The sequence below is a fragment of the Poeciliopsis prolifica genome, unplaced genomic scaffold, assembly GCF_027474105.1.
Source record: "Poeciliopsis prolifica strain line A6 unplaced genomic scaffold, Auburn_PproV2 SCAFFOLD009, whole genome shotgun sequence".
Classification (NCBI taxonomy): Eukaryota; Metazoa; Chordata; class Actinopteri; order Cyprinodontiformes; family Poeciliidae; genus Poeciliopsis; species Poeciliopsis prolifica.
In genome coordinates, this window is record NW_026562384.1 from 6469782 (window position 1) to 6489829 (window position 20048).

Sequence of the window (20048 nt, forward strand, 5' to 3'; positions counted from 1 at the left end):
CATTTTCCACAGATGTTTTATTGTGCATCAGTTTATTAATTGTGTTATGATATAAAAACGAGTTGAATTAAGGAAATGCAGTGACACAGTCAGGAAGCCATAAAACCTATAAGCAAACTTAGACAGGTCATGATGTGTTTTCTTGGTATCTGTTCGAGGATGTGTGCAGGCTGCCCAGAGGTAACCTCGGCTGAAATCTATCCATGACAGTGATAGGCTCAATCCTGCTGAAGGAGCAAGGACACCAAGGAGCAGAAGCTCCTGTCACTCAAAAGATACACAGAGTAAATATTTAGCAATGTGCTGATCCTTTCAGCCTGTGAGTCAGCGAACGAAAAAGTAATCTGTTGTTCTGTTGCAGGACCAGGAAAGGTGGAAAGGGTTACACTTCCTGAAGCAGAAACATAACTCTGGGAGCATTTACATTTGCAACTAATTGCCAGCTTCATCCTAACATGCAGCATTGTCCAGGACCGTTTGAAGTTTTATAGTAAGACATTTATTTGCCTTTTGTTTTAGCAACTCAAGCTTTTAATGACAATTTTGCCTGTACAATGAAATGATCACAAGTGCATTCAAGTATAAAAAGAAACTTTACAAGTTACTAAAAACGTACATGAGACTATCATATGCAGCTGAAATATAATTCATTCTTCCGATCTCGCTTGTAACACAATTCGGTTTCAAACAAATTTCTGTCCTTTTTGCCACAGATTTTAATCATGTTTCTCCTTCTCCACTTGTATGACATACACTTCTGCCTCTAAACCTTTTTCAAACATACTCAAATATTTTAATCTGTTCCACATCAGAACACCTACTAATATGGACTAACAAGCAATAAGTATTGGTGATAGCAAAGGAAACATGAAGAAAATATTCCGAGAACATTTTTCACCATTTACTTTTCTTTTCAATACACTCCACTTTTCTGTACTTCCTTCTATGAAGCAAACGTTCACTTATTTCAGTATTTAATAGAACTAATGTACATGTCAGCTGGTTATCGCAGTGTATAAATTGTCCATTGGATTTCATGTGAAGTTAGAATGTGGTTTAGTCAATTAACCAAAAATGACAATCTGGAAAGAAAGTTTTAGAAACTTAGAGTAACTTGTTAAACAAGTCATTGGTCTTCACAGACCTCACCTTTTGTCACACTACAACAACAAACATTAATGTGTAAAGAGAATTAAATTGATGATTATGCCTTCATGGAAGGGCCTACATGTTAATCCTGCACATTAACCAAAGCAAATACTCACCATGATGAAAGGTAGTGCTGGCAGCATTCCATGTTTGTTTAGGGTAATTTTCCTAAATAAACATGGAATCTTGTCTGAGTTCCTATGAAGATGCCATATGAGAAAAAAACCATTTAAAGGCTACAAAACACTTCAGAATAGGGACATTCACCTGCCAGCAGGACATCAATAAACACAACCAGAGCTGCAATAGAATGGTTTAGAGTTCAAGATGTTCATGGTAATTATGGGTCAGTCAAAGTCCAGATCCAAAGCCAACTGAGAAAATCTGACTGAAAATGTGTTGCCCACAGAGCCTAAATATAAATATGTTTTCTTTTTTTTACTTTTTGTTTCAATTTGAAAACCACCATGAATTGTTTAAAGTTCTAAAATTAAACTAAAACACAGTAGGGTTTGTGATTGAAACATGGTAAAAAAAAAAAAAAAAAATGAAAATGATGAAGGGACCAGAAGATAACTGTAACAATCATTACAGTTCACATTTTAAACCAAGAAACCAAGAAATCAAATGCAACTATAAAATGTGATCATTGCATGCAGTGTACTATTACAAAACATCAATAATGCTTTAACTAAAGCAGCGAAATGCCCATTAAGGTAAATGTTATTACTAATTTGATGTGCCTTTTTTATGCCTGAAGTCTCTTCTTGTTATGACTTTTATCAGACCAGTCAGTATAATTAATGTAGTAATGACTGAGAAGGTGTGTTTGTTTTAAAGTATAATAGAGGCTATTTAAAACCTGTGATCAATTTTTTCAGCACTTTTTGGTATGTCAGAAGCGCACAAGCCACAGCAACTGTGTTTCATAAAAAGCTTGTTCTTGTCAGTGCATACAAGGAATGTGAGCCCCTTGAAAACCTAAAACTATTTTAATATAACGTTTGCTATGATTTAGGTCCAACAATTAGCTTAAATGAAATTTAAGCAACTTAGTCCAAAACTCAAATTATCTTCCAAGGCCAAACAGGGGTCTATGAACGCTGGAATTCTGTTTTAATTGAACATCCAGTAGTTTAGCTATCTCACAGGTCAGTGGAGACAGTACTTCTTTTGACCCGCAGGCTGCTGCCCCAGCCACGGGGGCAGGTGTTGTAGGAGTGTAGGCCAGGCGACCTGAGGCCCGAGTCCTCGGACTCAACAGAGGCATCTGAGTCGGTCAGAGAACGGGTGTTGTAGAGCCTTACAGGTGAGCAGATTCTCTGAGTTGGGGTGACAGGAGGGCTGGTGAAGGTGGGAGACTGTGCACCCAAGGACCTCTGCTGGAAGGGGCTAATTGGTGGTTTTTGCCAGTCATTTTGAGAGTTTCCCACAGGTGAAATGGGGAGGCCGTGACTGCTCAGTGCTCCAGGGGAGGGGCTGTTTTTACGTTTGGCTGCATTTATAATGTTCTTTGCAAGGAGACGGTGGTTTGCTTTTGAGTCTAGGTTGTTCACAATCTGGGACGTGCAGCGATTGTCTTTTTGTTGTCGTTGAGGGGAGGCAGTAGCTGTTGTGTGCAGAGGATTAGTGGAGTGAAAGGATGAGCTGCTTTGAAATAGCGCAGGTGATTGGGAGCGGGGGCTCCATGGAGGGCAGACAGGAGATGTGGCTGCAAATATTTGCAGAGGTCTGGATGGGGAAACAGAGACAGCGGAGGATTGATTATTCTGGCTTACGGAAGGTGACTGGCATCTTGATCCCCAAGGAGGAGTTTGAGAAGGTCTGTGTGTAGGACCAGGGGAAAAGGTGGAAGATTGAGTATTCTGACTCACTGCTGGGGATTGGCACCTTGATCCCCACGGAGGGGAGACTGTAGATGTGGTGACAGATGTGATGGAGGGTCTGGACACAGAGAAAGCCGAAGCAGTGGAGCTCTTGTTATTATTGCTCACAGATGGGGACTGGCATCTTGAACCCCAAGGAGGAGAAATAGGATAATTGGTTTTAGAGTTTTCAGAAGGTTTGGAAAAAGGAACGGAGGCAGTAGTGGAGGACTGGCTGACATCTGGGGACTGACATCTGGAACCCCAAGGTGGAGAGCATGGAGAAGTGGCTTTAGCTGCTTGGAAGGGCTTGGATCCAGAAGTGAAATTAACAGAGGAAAACTGGCTATTGTGACTCGACATAAAAGATGGGGATCTTGCATTACTGGACAAATTGACAGGAGACGTGACGGAACGGATAGATCCACTGGTGGTGGTTGGTGACTGGCTTGTTTGAGAGCTGGAGATCCATGTTCTAGTTGCTTGGTTTGCCGGGCTGCTGAAACGTCTGGTTAAGGTAGGTGTCCTGGCTGCCGTGGATGTTTCACCAGTAATTTCAACAGGGGATGACTCCTCTGATTCCTGTTGGAACATAGCATATGGATCTGCTTTAGTACATGTAAAAGACAAAAACATCCACAAAGCAGAATCTTTCAGATTGCAGATTTAAGAACAGCAAATCCTCTTTTTATGGGAATCGCAATGTTTTTTTTTGTTGTTTTTTTTGTCAGATCTGATCATTATAAGATGTTCTTTAATTGACCATGGTGACACAAAACAAAGGTTAAATAATCAAAAAAGTACAAATGTTTTAATAGGTTTAAATTTATGTTTTCATTTGGAGCTTCAGTTGCATACACACCATCATTTAACATTCCCTCCCTGGACAAGTGTTTCTTCAGTAAGCCTAGCCATTAGCACAAATAGGTCTAGTGTTTAGTATCTCTCTCAGGTTACTGTCATTTGGTCCTCCTGAGGTAGTTACCCTTTGCAGGGATATGAAGTTACTCAACTGAAGCAAAGGTTGCAGTTCATCATATGTCCTGCCAATTAAGAACTAGCTATCTATGTTCAGGATGATAATATGTCAGAAGGGTGTGTTGTGTTGTAATTCAAAGTACAAGCATCTTTATCCAAAAATGATCTCCATGTAATGTCATGGTTATACTCCAAATGTTTGGACATAAACCTAAGACGTTTGAGATGTTTATGTTTTATTTCTTTGAGAGTTTAAAAACTGTCGAGATCAAAAGCTCAAATTGAGCACAGATCTTTCTCTGTTAAGTTATCCCTGTATTTGATAGAGACAAAAAGTTTTCTGGTAGCTTAGATGTTCCCAGCTATAGCAAACAAGTTTAATAAAAGTGAAAGAGCAGAGACATTAAATGGAATCAGGAAATGAGAGGAGGAAAAAAACAGAAGGAAGTCATTGTAAAGTGTTAGCATGAAGATTTAATCAGAAAAGAAACATCTCACTTTTGCACAGAACGCAATCAGTTATAAGAGACAGTGAGCAAAAACAGTGGGAAAAAACAGTAAATCAACATGTTTGCAAAGAAGGAGACAGAAACACAGCAGACTTAAGACAGAATTACTGCTTTTAGTTGGAACAAAGTCAAGATACGGAAATTGATGCAGATATAAAATAACACAGAGCCCAAATGTATGTAACACGTGTCTAGGTAAATGAAGCTAGAAAGCTGGGCAAAAGGCTTGAAGACATAAAGGCATTAAAAGATTTATGGCTCTGAAAAGCGTTGCTACAAATTGTGGATCACAAACCAGATGCTAGGCCATCTGTTAGACGCCTTTGTAAGACAGAGTCCTGATGGTACCCGGTGGAGAGCATTTGAGATTGTTTTCATGTTTCAAAATGTTCTTTAAATTGACGTTTAGAGAGCTTAAGTGCAGAGCTCTTTCAGAATATAAACTTTCACTGATTACATAACAGCACAGTTAAACTTTTCTGAACTTAATCACTGATGAATGGATTTTGTTTCTCAGACAAAATGCAATTATACTCTGTCTTCACAGATGAGTTAGGATGCATTGACTTAGATAATTGTATCATTTGCAGGCCATTTCATCCCTAACTTAAATTTGCGGTACCATGGTATTGTTTCATGGTAAATTTAAATATCACAATAATTCCTTCATGCAGCTACAAATGCTGGTATTATGAAAAGGCACACAAACAGTCAGGGGTTCAAACAAAGAGCAGTTAATTTTAGCTTCATCTAAATAATCTTCCATATTTCTGCCATGTGATCTTTATCTATGAAATATTCAGTCTTATCTAAAAATGATACATGGTCGGTCTCCACACCTGAGGTGTAATTCCTGCCTTCTTGGCAGAAAACGTTGGCTTTGGTGCCTGAACTCCAGACCGAGGGGTTGAAACTCGTTCTGGAGAAAAAGGAGACATCGAAGAAGTGATCCTCGCATGTGGGGAAGCCGGATTTGCTGGGTATTCTGATCCTCTTGGGGAGGTGAGAGGCAATTGAGGTGACATGCTACCATAATAAGATGGTGAGGTGTTTGGTAGAGAAGTCTGTCTAGAAAAACTTTGGCTGCTGAGTAGGTTCTTGGCTTGTGGTGCTCCTCTGGGTAATGTGCTTATCGGGTCCTTGACTGGGTTGAAGACAAAGAGGGAAGAGTTGAGCTGATAGGGTCGGTGTTTTGCGAGGTCCATCTCTATCTTGGAGCAACCATTTTCTAAAGTAGTTAGTGGCTCTGGAACTGGCTCTGGTACTGCAACTTTTGGTTTTGGTTTTTGCTTGACGGCTTGCTGGGCCTTTAGATTTTGCGAAATCTGTGCACTTACTTCAGAGTTCTTGGCAATGGCTTTGACCCTTCCTGGCATGTTCGACGGGTAAACCCAGGATGGTGGTAAAGATATTGTGGGGGAGGGAGACCTAATTTGTCCTGGATTCTGATTCTCAACAACATATTTCTCCATCCTTGATTGACGTTTGGCAAACAATTCAGCCCCCTTGCCTGACACATTTGTGAGGCTCTGCTCTGGACGGTGGTCCAGCCTTGGTCTGGTCTTTGAGCTTTTGAGACAGGATGCCCACTCTGGGGCTCTTGCTCCCTCTGTCTTTTCCTCTGCTTTTGCAAGGAAGTTGGAAGCTTCTGCTCCCAAAGCGAGTAACTCCTCTTCAGGTGCTGGTTCAGGGACAGATCTGTGTCCATGTTTCTTTCTTTCATCCGCTCCTTGCACCAGAGAGAGCAGCTCAGGGTTTGGAGCAACCACTGCCTTCTCTTTAAATGTAAACATTGACTTCTTGTTTGCCCTTCTGGCTGCGCCTTCTTCTAGTATTCCTGTTTTGATTGGTGTTATCGGCTTCCTTTCTCCAGTGGACTGTGGAACAAAGGTGGAAGGCTTTGGAGCTGTCAGAGGGCCACAGTGGGGTGCAGGTGGGTGCTGGGAAACAGGAAAGGTGGATGGCGAAGCGCATGGAGAGGACATGGGAGGAGACATTGGAAGTGGACTAGAGTAGAATGTCTGTGGAGGTCGGTTTGTGAAAGCCGGCAGAGGGGGTGTTGGATATGATGGTGGTGGAGGTGGAGGAGAGAACGTGACAGGCTGAGTAGAAGAAGGGAGAGGAGGAGTGGCATAAGATGGGGGAGGTGGGATGTCTACGGCAGGATTGACTGAATCTGGAGAGAGGACAGTTGGTGGTGAAAAGAAAGGTCGAGCCGTTCTGTTGAGGAAGGCGGACGTCTGCTTGGAGGGTGAGACTAAGGAAATCCTCTCTGAACCAGAGGTGCTATGACAGCCATTAAGAAGCTTTTCAGAGGGAACAACTGCCGGGTGGCCCTCATTTGTTTCTGTCTTCCTTTCAACATGTGCCATCACAGCTGGATGAGAGTCATTACTTCCCAGACGAGTTTGGTGTCTAGCATCGTCCTCTAGAACCTCATGAATTTTATCCTTTGCGTCGTCCTCTTCTTCCGGCTCTTCTTTGACAGGGAGGAAATGTCTTTCCTGGACATCATAGTTCTCCCTGGCTTCATCTTTGACAAAATTCTTATTTTTTTCATCCATTATGCCACCAGTTGAAGGGCTGCTTGCAGCTGGCAAAAAATGTGACTTATTATTATTTGAGTTCAGGTCTGTGTCCTTGTCCTCACAGCTCCTCTCTGCCCAGGTTTGCTCGTTGGACAAGGAATCACTTTTCACATTCTCAGTTTTGTCCACCTCTGACCCTTGTCCGCAGCTTTCGAGCGTGAAGGCGTTCACTCTCTGCTTGCGCCGATTAAAAAGCTGCACACCCCTGGAGTTGGAGCTGGAGTTGGAGGGGATGGTGAGCTGAGCAGCAATGATGTGACTCTTCAGCCGTGCCTCCTTCAGCTCTTTTTCCGATAAACTGGCACTCCTACTCAGATCTAATGAGACACAGAAAACAGGAAAAATGACATAGACGTTTAGCCCCCATTCATTATAAAACACCACTAAGCTAAGCTGAACTTGGCAAATAAAAAGACTCAAAACTAGTGCACATTGTGTATTTTTGTTTACATTTCCTCGTGGATCCATTATTAGGTTTTAATCTTAAGGTTTGGCACAACAATCCTATATTAGTATGTCATGGTTCTCAAACGATGGGACTGGTGCCATTACTAATATATGGGCTGTCTTTTTGGTTTACTCTAAGGAAATCATAACAAACAATGCAAGCATTTTTTTCTTCTCAATAGAAATAGGCAGTGAAAACTTTTTGGAGAGCTCCCCATATCAACTTTAGTGGGCAGCAGCAAACCAGGAACAAGTGCTGGTGGCAAATTTATGTTGAATTCAGTTTGACAAATTACAACTTGGATTTTGGGATCACATCAAGCCTAACTTAGCTGTGTTCCATTTACTGCTTTCAAAACAAGTAAGATTTTCTTATGGACCTTCTTTGTGACCAGCCTAACTATTTTTAGCTATACAAGCTAACAATACAAACGTTTTATGCTTTCAAATATTGTACATGCATATTTATTGTGTGTGTGTGTGTGTGGTAATATACAAAAGATCTGGTGTGCAGTTGATTCTTTAGTTTGAGATTTTTTTTTTACTTTATCAGATATAATGGATTTTATGTAAAGCCAGGGTATATGAAGTTTCCAGTTGAAAATTAATATAAATCTTTCTGTTAGTTCTTTAAAGTTGAAACTTCAAAATTTCTGAGTAAAGATGTAATTGCGAGCTGAAACTGCCTTCATTAAGCTTGCTCGTGTTGTTGAGATCACCAATCAACAAATATATGATCCTGAGATACTTTTCATTGATAGGCAAAGTAATAATACAAGCAAAGCATTTTTATGACATAAGTACTATAAAATGTTCAAATACACAATTTAGAAGAAGTCAGTATGGATGTACTTAGATACTCTTACAAAAAAAGTTTGAGACCCACTGCTATGCAGGGTTTAACTCCCCCAGGATAACAACACAAATACTAAATAGGTTTTTAAATTCAAACAGAAAAAGCCAACATGCGGAATGTTTTTTATGAGTCTAGGTTTTAATATTCACTTTGAAAACCACAATTCTTTTAACGCCACATGGTTTAAATTGTTGTTTGCTTTGCTTTTGATTCTGACTGATGGGGTGAGAAAAATAGGGCTTTGTGGACATTTGACTCAGCAGTCTGCAGCTCGAGACAGTGAGCTAATAGACGAAGGCTGAGACACATATGAAACAAAAATGTTAATGAAGAGGCACAACTTGTTCAGTAACAAATTTATAAATATATATATATATATATATATATATATATATATATATATATATATATATATATATATATATATGTAGGGCAGCATGCTGCTGCTGCAGCAAAAGTAGAGTCTGACAAACTTTTTCCCTGTAAGTTCAACAGTTTTGATCCAAATTGCCTATGTTGAAACATAAACTGTGTTGTTTGAGCTTAAAAGCTTTATTTTCTAGGCAGTGGAACCATTTCCTCTGCCATCTGCAGTCGTCCCTCCCTGAGCATTCCTCCACGGCTGAGAAAACTCCCCGCCTGCGCTTCCAGCATGCCTTTGGTTTCTCTCTGTAGCTAATTTGTGCAATGCTGGAGCTCAAACCCTTAATAGACCACTTTTACAATCTACAGCTACCAAAAATGATTTTCTGAGACTGCTGTCTATAAACACACTATACAATCAAGAGTTCCCTATTTTAAACATAGTACCTACATCAAAGAAGCAATAAAAACTTGATCCAGGCTTTTTTTTTTTTGCCTTTTTATATGACAAATTGCACTCCAGGAAAAAGAAACTCTTTAGTGAGCACAGTAATGAATGGGTTGTCATGGAGATACATCTGGTGGATCGTTGAAACGATGTCATAATAATCTGAGCGGTGGAGAATATTTAAAGTTGTTTTCAGGGCCTTTCTCAGAAAAAAAGTCTTATAGAGCCTGACAGCTACAATATCTGACGTAATCTAGCGCGAGACACAATAATTAGGTGTAAATCAATCCCTTGTAAATCTGCTATGATGATTAGATTCTACATGTGGCTTTTTATGGCATATAAAATAACACCTTATCACAGTGTATCCACAGCAAAAAGAAATATTATGTGATACACTTTACTTTCTTTCTTTTTTGTTTGCTGTCACTGGTGGGTTTAACTCTCCCAGTTTACTTTCATAAATGTCTAATGCAGCTTTATTTATATATACGTTTTTATGGGTATTCTTGTTTTTTTTTTTTCTTTTTTTTAAATGCACCATGAGTTGAAGCTGCATATTTCTGGACAGAAATCTAAAACAATCATTCAGATTAAAACAATCAGTGTGCTTCTCTACATATACGCCAAAGCAGCAAAACATGAGAGCAAGAGTCCTAACCATAGACAAAAACCCACACATATCTATCTATCTATCTATCTATCTATCTATCTATCTATCTATCTATCTATCTATCTATCTATCTATCTATCTATCTATCTATCTATCTATCTATCTATCTATCTATCTATCTATCTATCTATCTATCTATCTATCTATCTATCTATCTATCTATCTATCTATCTATCTATCTATCTATCTATCTATCTATCTATCTATCTATCTATCTATCTATCTATCTATCTATCTATCTATCTATCTATCTATCTATCTATCTATCTATCTATATGCATATATAGATAGATGGATATATGTAGATACATATCTATCTATATGTATCTATATATACATATAGATAGATATAGATACATCTATATAGATATGAGACGGATTGGTTATCAAGCAACGTGCAGGTGCCAAGCCCATTTGGACCAAATACAATTGATGCAACTGAATCTTACTGATTTTTCGCTGAGTTAAATTCCTCTGCTCTACATATAAAAAAAGCATTAACTAAGAGAAAATACAAAGGTAAGTTTAAGCAATATAGGTCTCACAATTACCCAAATGCGCAGGAAACCCTTGCACATTTCACATCAATCAAAGATGTGAAAAACATTCTGTAAAGTTTTCAGACAGAGTAGCACATTCAACACATAGCCACTGACAAGTTACCTTTCCTCACAAATCCGACACAACTGCTCCTCTGTTAGGATTCAAACCACGGCACATCCTCACAAGTTCCCTGAGAGTTTGCCACTCTGTTCGACATCTGATCCACATCAGCGCCTAACCCCTCTTACCTTTTTCATGTCAAATCTCAGACCTCCGCTGTCATGTAGTACTTCCACAAGAGTTTACAATTATAACTGCGTCTGATGCCTTGACACCCCTCACCCCCACCTCACTATTTTTTTTATTTTTTTTTTTCTGGAGCAAGACACAAGATCGGATTTCTTTTTCTCTGCAGTCCAGCAGGACACAGACAGGCAGGGAGGCAGAGGGAAAGAGGGCAGGGAAGGGAAGAGAAGGAGGGAGGGCTTGTAGCTGGAGGCTACACCGTCTGTCACTCTACCTCCACTTTGGTTTCATTTCTTCCAAATGTGTAGCACTTACTCACGTATGCTTTTCACTAAATAACAAAACGGAGACACCTGTGAGAGTGAAGTCCATTGCTTCTGTTGGGAGAGTGTTTATGTTTCAGCAGCAGCTTTTTGCAGAAAGATTCATCTTTGTTTTGACAGCTTTGGAGAAGCGTCCTGTCAATGGTAAGTATTGAGCAGCTTATCTCTAAAATGTCCTGTGATGGCTGGGGAGCCTCTGACCCTTTGTTGCAATCTTTGAAGTGCAACCCAGAGATACCTCAGCTTATGTTTACATGGATTAGACCAGTGAGCCTCCACAACTAAAGCACCTGACCCCTGCTGCCCTCCACATCAGTCGGGATATGCCATGTGTGTTCACTGAGCATTCCCTCAGACCAAGTGTCTGCCCTCTTTGAACTGCAGCAGCCCTAAGCTCCAACCTGCAAAAGCAGGACTGGAATTTCCTGTCTTGATATAAGGAGCCCTGCATCGTATTGCCCTCCCCTCATGTCTCCCTCACCTCCACCCCTAAACATTTTCTATCTTTTCTCCATTTCCCCCAGCCCCTGCAAAGGGTGGAGCATACAAAAAGACTTCCCCTTACAGCAGCAGAATTTGAATCGAGGGGGCCAACCCCACATTTGTGTATCAAAGGTCAGATTACCCTGTCGGATGTTATCTTTCTTCTGGTTGATGGCCGGGAGGGGAGAGGGATGACAGCCCAGGAGCCAGTGGGTGATATGTGAAATGGTATGGAAAGACGGGGGATTAACAGAGGGGCTGTGTATCCCACCAGACTGACCGAGACCTAAACTCTCAGTGGCTTTTATATGGAGCCATGCAAAAACATTTGAAATGTTTAACATTTTTTTGAATACACACTGGGGTTGTTGTCCAGTAGACCAACACAACATAGCCAATAAATGTAAAGTGGAAAGAAAATGTCACATCCTTTCTGAGACTTTTTTTTTTTTCTGCTCTGACCACATGCGGCCATTTTTTGGTACATGTTTCTATTGTCTTTTCACATCAGTGTTTGTTCATTCCTCATTTCAAAGTAGCAATATCTGTGATGATTTGTTTTCAAGTCTTGCCACAGATTTCTTAGTGGTAGATTTTTACTTTGACTGGTCGAGTGAAACAACTGAATATTTGATCTACTCATTGTAGCTGTTGTTGCATTTTTAGTTATTGTCCTGGAAGAAACAGAGCTTGTTGCTTCAAACAGGTTGTTTTGTATTTAACTCAATTTATTGTTGCATTGACTTCCATCAGCCTCCCTGAAGAAAAGCCTCCACACAGTATAATGCTGACACCACTATGGGTCACCATGACTATACTTTGTTCAAAGTGTTAGTTTTTCTCCACATACAGCATGTTGTCCTTTTGGACTCACAGTTAAATCTAGATTTTTTTTTCTGACCAGAGTTCCTCCTCAGACATACATGTTGTTTGGAACACAACATATCAATAAAAATAACTTCCTATGGGCAGTGGCAATGTCCCAACATGTTTGGCCTCAAATTTTAAACAGTTCACCTGAAGGTTTTCTTTCAACAAAGACCTCTTGCTCTGTGCAGCGAATGAGTAGTAGTTATTAGTCTCCTATCTGAGCTGAAAATCATTCCCTAAAAATCACATATGTACTGTGTTAAAATTATAAAACCTTTCTGAATGAGGGCCATAAGTCATAGTTACTTGACATATTAATCAATGCTGGACATATGTCTTTCTGTTAAAACCATTGAGGGTCATAACTCAGTCAACAGACTGGGTTGCTAAAATGAGAACATAACTAAGGCAAAATACTACAAAATATCTAATTCCCAAGCTTAAATTAAACATGGAAGTTTTTTTTTCTGACATGCAGAGTGCAAAAAGTTTAATTTTGGTCTCAAAACTGGCCTTATTTCCATGTGTTTGTTGTGTTACATGACTTGTGGCATATAGGATTTTCTTGAAACAGTAGCTTTATTTTTGCCATTCTTGCCAGATTTGTGGCATCCATGGCTATTAAACAGTTCTTGGCTTTCTTTACAGGTATCAAGGAACTCTGGGCAACTTCTCTGGGCTTTTCTTTATGTCCAGCTTATCAGTTTAGGTGGATTACCAGGGAATGTTTTACCTTCATTTTTCTGTTTTCAGATGACTGATATGAATAGTGCTTCCTGTGAAGTCCAATAAAAAGGATATGTTTTTTTATTGTAACCTACCACCATTTTAAACTTCTCTACGACAACCTGTTCACTGTGATCCTTGGTCTTCGTGATGTTTGCTCACAAACTTCACAGAAAGCTGACTTATATTGCAAGTCAATCAGACAGATGTTTACTCTATTTAATAACTGGGCAACCACCTAGATTTTCAGTCATGAATACTTTGGGAAGCATTTGTTATTAAAGCAAATACTAACATCAGGGGACAAATTATTTTTTTTACTTTTACCTTTAACTTCATGCATTAACTCTTTAAAAACAGACAAGTAGTGAGTTTTTATTAGCTTCTTTGTGTTGCTCTCAGTGACCTGTGAAAACTAATTGCTAGGTAATGAGTGATTGGAAGGGTGTTGGTGGCACACAGCTTTCACATCTAGATAAGAGTTTTTGGCTGTGACATTTCCATTATAATACACAATGACCAATTACTCAACCTGAATAGTGTGTCTAAAAACATTGCCACTGCCCACAGGAAGTTACTTTTATTGATATGTTGCTGTGTTTTCCACAGACTGATTGTGTTGTCAGAGTGTGGCAACTTTTGGGATTTTTTTGTAGTTTGTTTGTTGGAAGAGGTAGAAGGAGACAGATGTGAAGGTACAGTTCCAAGTGGCTTTTCCCATAATGCTTATCCTACGATTGTCAGCTTCTGAGATGAATATTAATATGTATTGTCTATGATTGTCTTTCCAATTCTGCTTTCCCCTGAGCAGATGTTTCATGCAGCTTTTCTTTGTGTCAGGTTGCATTGACAAGCCTGGACTTTTTTATTTTTTTCCCGCTCCAAAAGTTGGCAGTCCCAGTCTTTAAGGAAGATTTATTCTCAGGTCTGTCCACACTAGCACATTAAAGCATCAGACAAATCTCTGGGAACACCACAGCTATCTGTGTTTTTTTGCGTTGAAAGCTTTTGCTTTTACTTTTTCTTTCGCATCCAAATAAGTCCATAAAATGCCAAATAAAACAAACACTTACTTGTTTTGCGGTTGACATGCTGTTTGGTAAACCCCTTCTTCTCCCAGGATGCGTTGTCGTCGGTCTCAGTGGGCTGCCTTTCTTGCTTTGACTCGATAGGTTTTCTCAACCCTCCTGGACTCCAGCTCACCCCTCTCCTGATAGCCATATGGCCTTTCTCCATCACTGTCCGAAATCAGATCCCTACGCCCGTATCCTTTCTTCAAAACAAGTGTTTAATCACCTAAAAACTGAGAATGTAAAGAGGCACTTCAGCACTCCAGGTTTCTTCTTCCAGGCATGACTCCTCCAGCAGCCGTGTTCCTTCCCCAAGCAGTCAGTTGAAATTTGCCGTAAAGAGTTTACTCTTACTTTGTTCCTTCATGAAGTGTTTATCTCAGTCTAATTGGACCTCACAGAGGGTCAGCCCCAACGTCCTTTGGAAGAATTCCCGTTGGAAAAACAGCAACAAAAAAATCTGGAGCAGAGGGCAATGAAACTCCCCAGTTTTTTCCCCCTTCCCAGATTTTTCTCTTTCCTTTCCTCCTCTATTTTGGTCGGCAGAACATGCTTTTTTGTTTGTGTCTCAGTCTGCAGCCCACAGATTACTTTGCCTTCCAAGAAAGGGATCTGTTCTTTATCTTGAAGATCATAAGTCTACGGTGACGTGAGGGGAAACTATGCATATGGAACTTCCTCCTGTTTAAGGTGCATTGGAGAAAAAAAAAATCACTTTGGAAAGGTCATTCCAGAGGCTGCTTTGTTTTCCGTCTCCCAAAGTATTTAGCAAGAGCTGGTTTGTGTTTGTTTCTCATCCTTTAAAGGCTGACACAGTTTATGGGGCAGGAAAGTTTATTTCTGTTTTTCTTTTTTTGGTAAATACCAAATGGCATCGGCAATGTCCTCTTTGGTTAAAAGCTTTGGTTTTGACTCGTGTAGAAAATAAATCCAAATTGCTTTGGGCTTATTGAAACTAGCATTCCTGGTTGATTTCTGTGCTTAATTTAGGCAACATCCAGGTTCATTCACTGCCCTGCAAAGAAGAAAAACAGGCTCATTGAAGACAGGTGTAAAATGGAAAAGAAATAAGAAACAAGAGTGTTGCCAATGTGATCACATCCCTATAACTTTTTAACATTGCAACCTTCAATTTTAATGTATTTTATTTGGATTGTACATAATAGATCAATAATGCATAGGAATGTGTGTAACAATGTGATGTTTACAATTGCTTATAAATGAAAGTGTGAAAAATGGCGGCACTTCATCCTGAAAGCATTATCACTGCTGTAAAATATGGAGGCGGTGCTGTGAAAATCTCTTTTTTTTAAGCAGGGAGAAGAAAACTGGTTAGATTTGTTCAAATGAACAAAGTTATTTACAGTGGTGGATTTTATTAAAAGTGATCTGCTATGCTTCCTTAAACAAATAAGAATAGGTCTATGAGCTCTACAAACATGTCCATAAAATTTTTTGCAGAAAATAATTATTTGATTATAACATTTTAGTCTTAGTTTTAGTTCCTTTCAGGATTAGCTGTAGTTCAGTGCCTCTTGTCTTTTTAAATCCAAATAAGCTGCTGCTGGTCACTCCACAAAACTCGACACTTATGCTCGTACTTGAAAATGGCTGCAAACAGCTGCGCAATCATTCAACCGTACAGCTTTGAAAAGCAGTGGTGGAGCCTCCTGCACAACAAACAAGAAGGATGTAAGTTTTTTTCTGAATGGCAAGTCAACAACAAAACACTTTTCCAGTAGCTTTTGTACAGTGCGGACAACGGCAAACCAGTTGACCAAATGTGCTGGAGCACCGCTTGAGCTGGGTCTGGGGTTGCTATGTAACACTGCAGTGACTCAACAAATTTAACAATAACCTATTGTCGTAAAACGAGGGGTGTCTTTTTAAGCGCATGGATGTCTTAAGAAGCAGCTGAGGCCTGAAATGGATATGAATTTTGCATACTATGTTTCTCTTAAAGTTTTCTTTGTCTACTAACTTTAATTTTGCTTTGGTGGGTAAAGAGAAGTATTATTTTTTTGTCCTTAAAGTTGAATTGTTTTTTTTTTTAATCCATCTACTTTCTGCAGGGTAAAGACTAAAAGAGGTAGTACTGCATTTATTAAATGTGATCAACTCCTTAATATTTCCAAAGATGGAAAGTCTCAATTCATTCAGGCCTGCTGTGAATCTGTAAAAGTATCATCACTTCTGCCTCAGGGTATGTGATGTGATACGTGCGAGTTTTAAAAACTTCTAACCAGGAAATAAAGACTACACAGAGATGATTCTATAAAGCATTTTATTGAGTCAGCTGCATTATGTTCCTCCTCTCAAGTTAATAAAAGCCGCCGGCAGTGATTGTAATGATAAACCGGTGTTTACATTTCCAGTTCCTTGATCTGACTTGCCTCTCCTTGGAGCTGATCAGGGCTCCATTTGTTTTTGATAGTGACTCACCGCTATATCACAGGGGAGTCGGAGGCCAGTGCAAACAGCAATGCACATAATTATGAATTTCCTCGCAGACACAGCAACTATCCTGCCTTTCATCTTTTTCAAAGGTGTATGAGAACCTTGGCTTCGTTTCATCCTTAATGTTTTGACACCCGATGAAACTACAGCTGAGTCAAGGCCTGCTCACAGTCTTCCCTAACACAACACATTCCCACCTCCCTGCTGCAAGGAAGCTGAAACCCTCCACACTGCTCCTGACTGGCGTGATCCTGACAAGTGAGCCGAGATGAAGGCTGGCATTGTTTAGACGCTCTGACAATAGCTCTTTGAATCTCCCAGATGTGCGAACCACATTGGGCTCACTCTGCATCTCATTTGTTGGCTTTTCAGATGATTCTTCAGTGACAAGCTTGCGATGCTTTTCCTCAGTGAAAGTCATCTTTTGTCGAGCCAGAATTCATGTTTACTGTAATCACAGGGAAGAAAGGTGAGCACATGTTGAGGTCTTGTCCACTCACCACATCACCAGAATGACTAGAATATGTAGAGATTGCTATCTTTGATACGGGATGAAAATGTTTTTTAACTGTCAGACGAAAAGCAGATGTGGGACGCTTCAAACTGACGGCAGAAGAGATGCACACTTGACTCCATTTAAGGAAACAAAACACTGACATATGGGCCACTGACCATATGCTGCAAAGCTTTTAATAGTCTCTGCTTATTTCTCTGCAGCTTTGGGGTCTAAATTTACTCCAGACTATCCGTGGACGTCTAATTCTCTAGCTTTCATCTTGACTTTCATACCTGATAGACAGAAGTCGAATCGTACCCATCAGCGCTCTGCTTCCAATTATAAGCACCTTGAAGTTAAAAAAGCATAGTGGCTTTCAAATTTTCAAGTCTTGGTTCACATTCTCTATTGTTTTTATATCTGGCATTTGACTAGACTAGACCATCCTAAAAATTACTTTGTCAGCTGTGTTCCTTGGCTTTTGAAATGCTGTTTGTTCCCTGATGTTTTCTTCAAAACCTCATGTTTACACAGAACTCTGAGTCTTTACTAAATATGGGACTGGAATATATTTATGAGTATCAGAATGAAAGGGGTGTGCCTACAAATGCACAGCACATTTTTCAGACTTTTACTTGTAAACAGAGCTGAAAATTTTGTTTTTTTTCCATCCTCTTAAAAATATTTGTACTTGTAACTTGAAAATTTTGAAAAACATTTGCCAGCCACTATGTTTTTCAATACCCTGTTGGCCTACTTTTGCCAGCACTAGGTACACAATGATGCTGGAAAGTCCATTTTCCAGCTTTTCTCTGCTAACAACAATATTACCCTCATAATCACAATCAAGTACGTAGGTAGCAGTTTAGTATACGGGCCACTTCAGCCACAATCTCAGAGCTCCTGTTTGTCATCAAAACAAGATGGATTATTGGATGACACCAAATCCGCAGCTCTCTGCAGCATGTGATGACACACAAAGGAAATTGTCCTGGCAGCTGCAGAAACTGTAATCACTTATCCCCTACTTCCCTCATATTGTACGTTTATTACAGATTCCCATCAGTAGGCAACTTGTAGTTTGCCACCTCATAACTCATCCCCTGCATGTTATTCTGCCCTCAGGTATGGCTTCTGTACATCATCAAAGACTGTGGTTGCACATGTGTTAAGATATGTGAAATGTCTGAATGTCAGGTGAGCTTTCATTCCCAGCCAACTGTAAGACCCTAAAAGTGTAACAGTATAAATTACAGGGGTTACACTGAGGCAGCTCATCACAGCCCTGGCTTTATGTCTTTATGATCGGACGCCTCGGGGGCAGAACTCCTGTGTGTCTGTTATTTTTTGCCCTTTGCTTGGATCTCTTACACTTTGGCATGCACAAATCACTCAGCTGTAAATGCTAAAGGGTTTTAGCAGGGCCCTTTGCTCCTTCTCTCTCTTGATGAGACAAAAGAGCCATTCAAGAGCCCTGGAAGCACTGTGAAATGATTTTGGGCAGTTCGCTGAAATGGGCATTCCTGGCTCATAATTCCAGAGTTTCAGGAGGCTGTGATGGCAAACGAGCCCCAGCTTGTGCAGCTCGCTGAGTGACACAGGAAAAACATTGCAAAGCAGTGTCTCTGATTAATTTCTGAAGTGTCTCTTTTTATTTGTCTCCATTGTTCATGGTGCCACTGAGAGTGCCATGATAATTCTTGCCTTGAAAGAGCTTGTAGAGCCGTCTCAACTTTGTGCGCCAGGTCAGCCTGCTCCCATAATCACAGATGGAGAAGTTCAAAGGACTAAAGATAAGTGCTTATAGAAGGTGTGCATAAATCTGTGCCAGGAAGGAGGAGCTTTCTAAAACAATTTGAGTCAACTTCTGAAACCTGCAAGTCGTTACCGGGGTCAAACATTTTCACATTTTAAATGGACTTACTGCATATGTTACCAGTGCTACAGGAACCTATTGCAGTAATTTTTTTTTCTATTATTTTGTCAATGCAGGGTTCTATTATTTGAAAGTGACTTAAAACAAAATATACTTAAGATGTTTTGTAGGTTTATAGATATGTACTGCATATAGCAGAACTAGACCCCCCATTGCACCTAATAACCCTCACCTGCAGCGTTAACAGGAAACAATTACAGATATGAACAAGTAAATGCAGTCTCCAGCCAGGTCTTTAATTGGATACACCCACTAAAGTTACACAGTTCAGCTGCAGTCTATAACTTAGCTGCACAGCAGGGTCTACACAGTAAGGACAATAGCCATGAATATTAGTGCTAATGTAGCCATTCAACCCCCTCTGCAAGCCTGCAGCCTGCACACGCTGCAAAGCAGCAACCACAGATGTTTGTCATCTACTCAGACAAAGACTTTCAAAGTTTCCCTCCTCTTCCTCCCCAGTTCATTGCATTCCCCTTAATCACACCCGTCCCTCCCCTTGCCTCTCCAAGCAAAGATCGCATCTTACCCCGTTCAGATAAATAAACTAAGCAGCAGGTGACTTTAGTCTGCAGCAGTCACGGTTTCACAGCGACAGATAAAATTCCTGGATTCAGAGCTCTCTTGTCATGCAGCTCACCTGTACTCCGGTGGGTCTGGCAGTGTGAGGCAGCAAGGGGTGTGTGCTTCTCTTTTCAGCTCCTATGACTGCACACACCTCCCCCTTTTACCTCTCTGCTCTCTCTCGCTCTGTGTATGTCGCGCTCGCTCTCCCTCTCTTGAAGCAGACGAAAGATAGGGGTGGGAGGGGGGTCAGCTGGAACACAGAAGACTCTTTGTCTGGAACTTTTTCATATGGTTTCTTTCAAGCTTGCATACTGAACACATTATGGTATAATATATTTTCATATTCAACAGACGGATGATGAGGGGCCAGTGGGGCCCACTCTGTTCTCCCCAATTCTTTTTCTTTCTTGACCGTATTCCTGCCATGCACATTGGGCAGAGAGGTCTTTAAAGTT

General features: G+C 40.3%; 1 protein-coding gene across 3 annotated transcripts; it reads right to left on the minus strand.

Moving 5' to 3' along the window:
* On the minus strand, positions 1-19758 carry LOC129362610 (synaptopodin 2-like protein). Of its 3 annotated transcripts, none has more exons than XM_055034243.1 (4): positions 19667-19758; positions 14141-15152; positions 5341-7406; positions 1-3596 (listed from the first exon to the last, which is right to left on the minus strand). In XM_055034243.1, exons 2-4 carry the CDS (start codon positions 14301-14303, stop codon positions 2295-2297), a joined length of 3531 nt encoding a protein of 1176 aa, XP_054890218.1. In that variant the 5' UTR covers positions 14304-15152; positions 19667-19758; the 3' UTR covers positions 1-2294. The 3 variants fall into 3 exon arrangements, with proteins under 3 accessions (XP_054890218.1, XP_054890220.1, XP_054890217.1); XM_055034245.1 differs by having other exon boundaries at positions 19556-19758; XM_055034242.1 differs by lacking the exons at positions 14141-15152; positions 19667-19758 and adding an exon at positions 11614-13733.
* Positions 19759-20048: the final 290 nt, after the last annotated feature.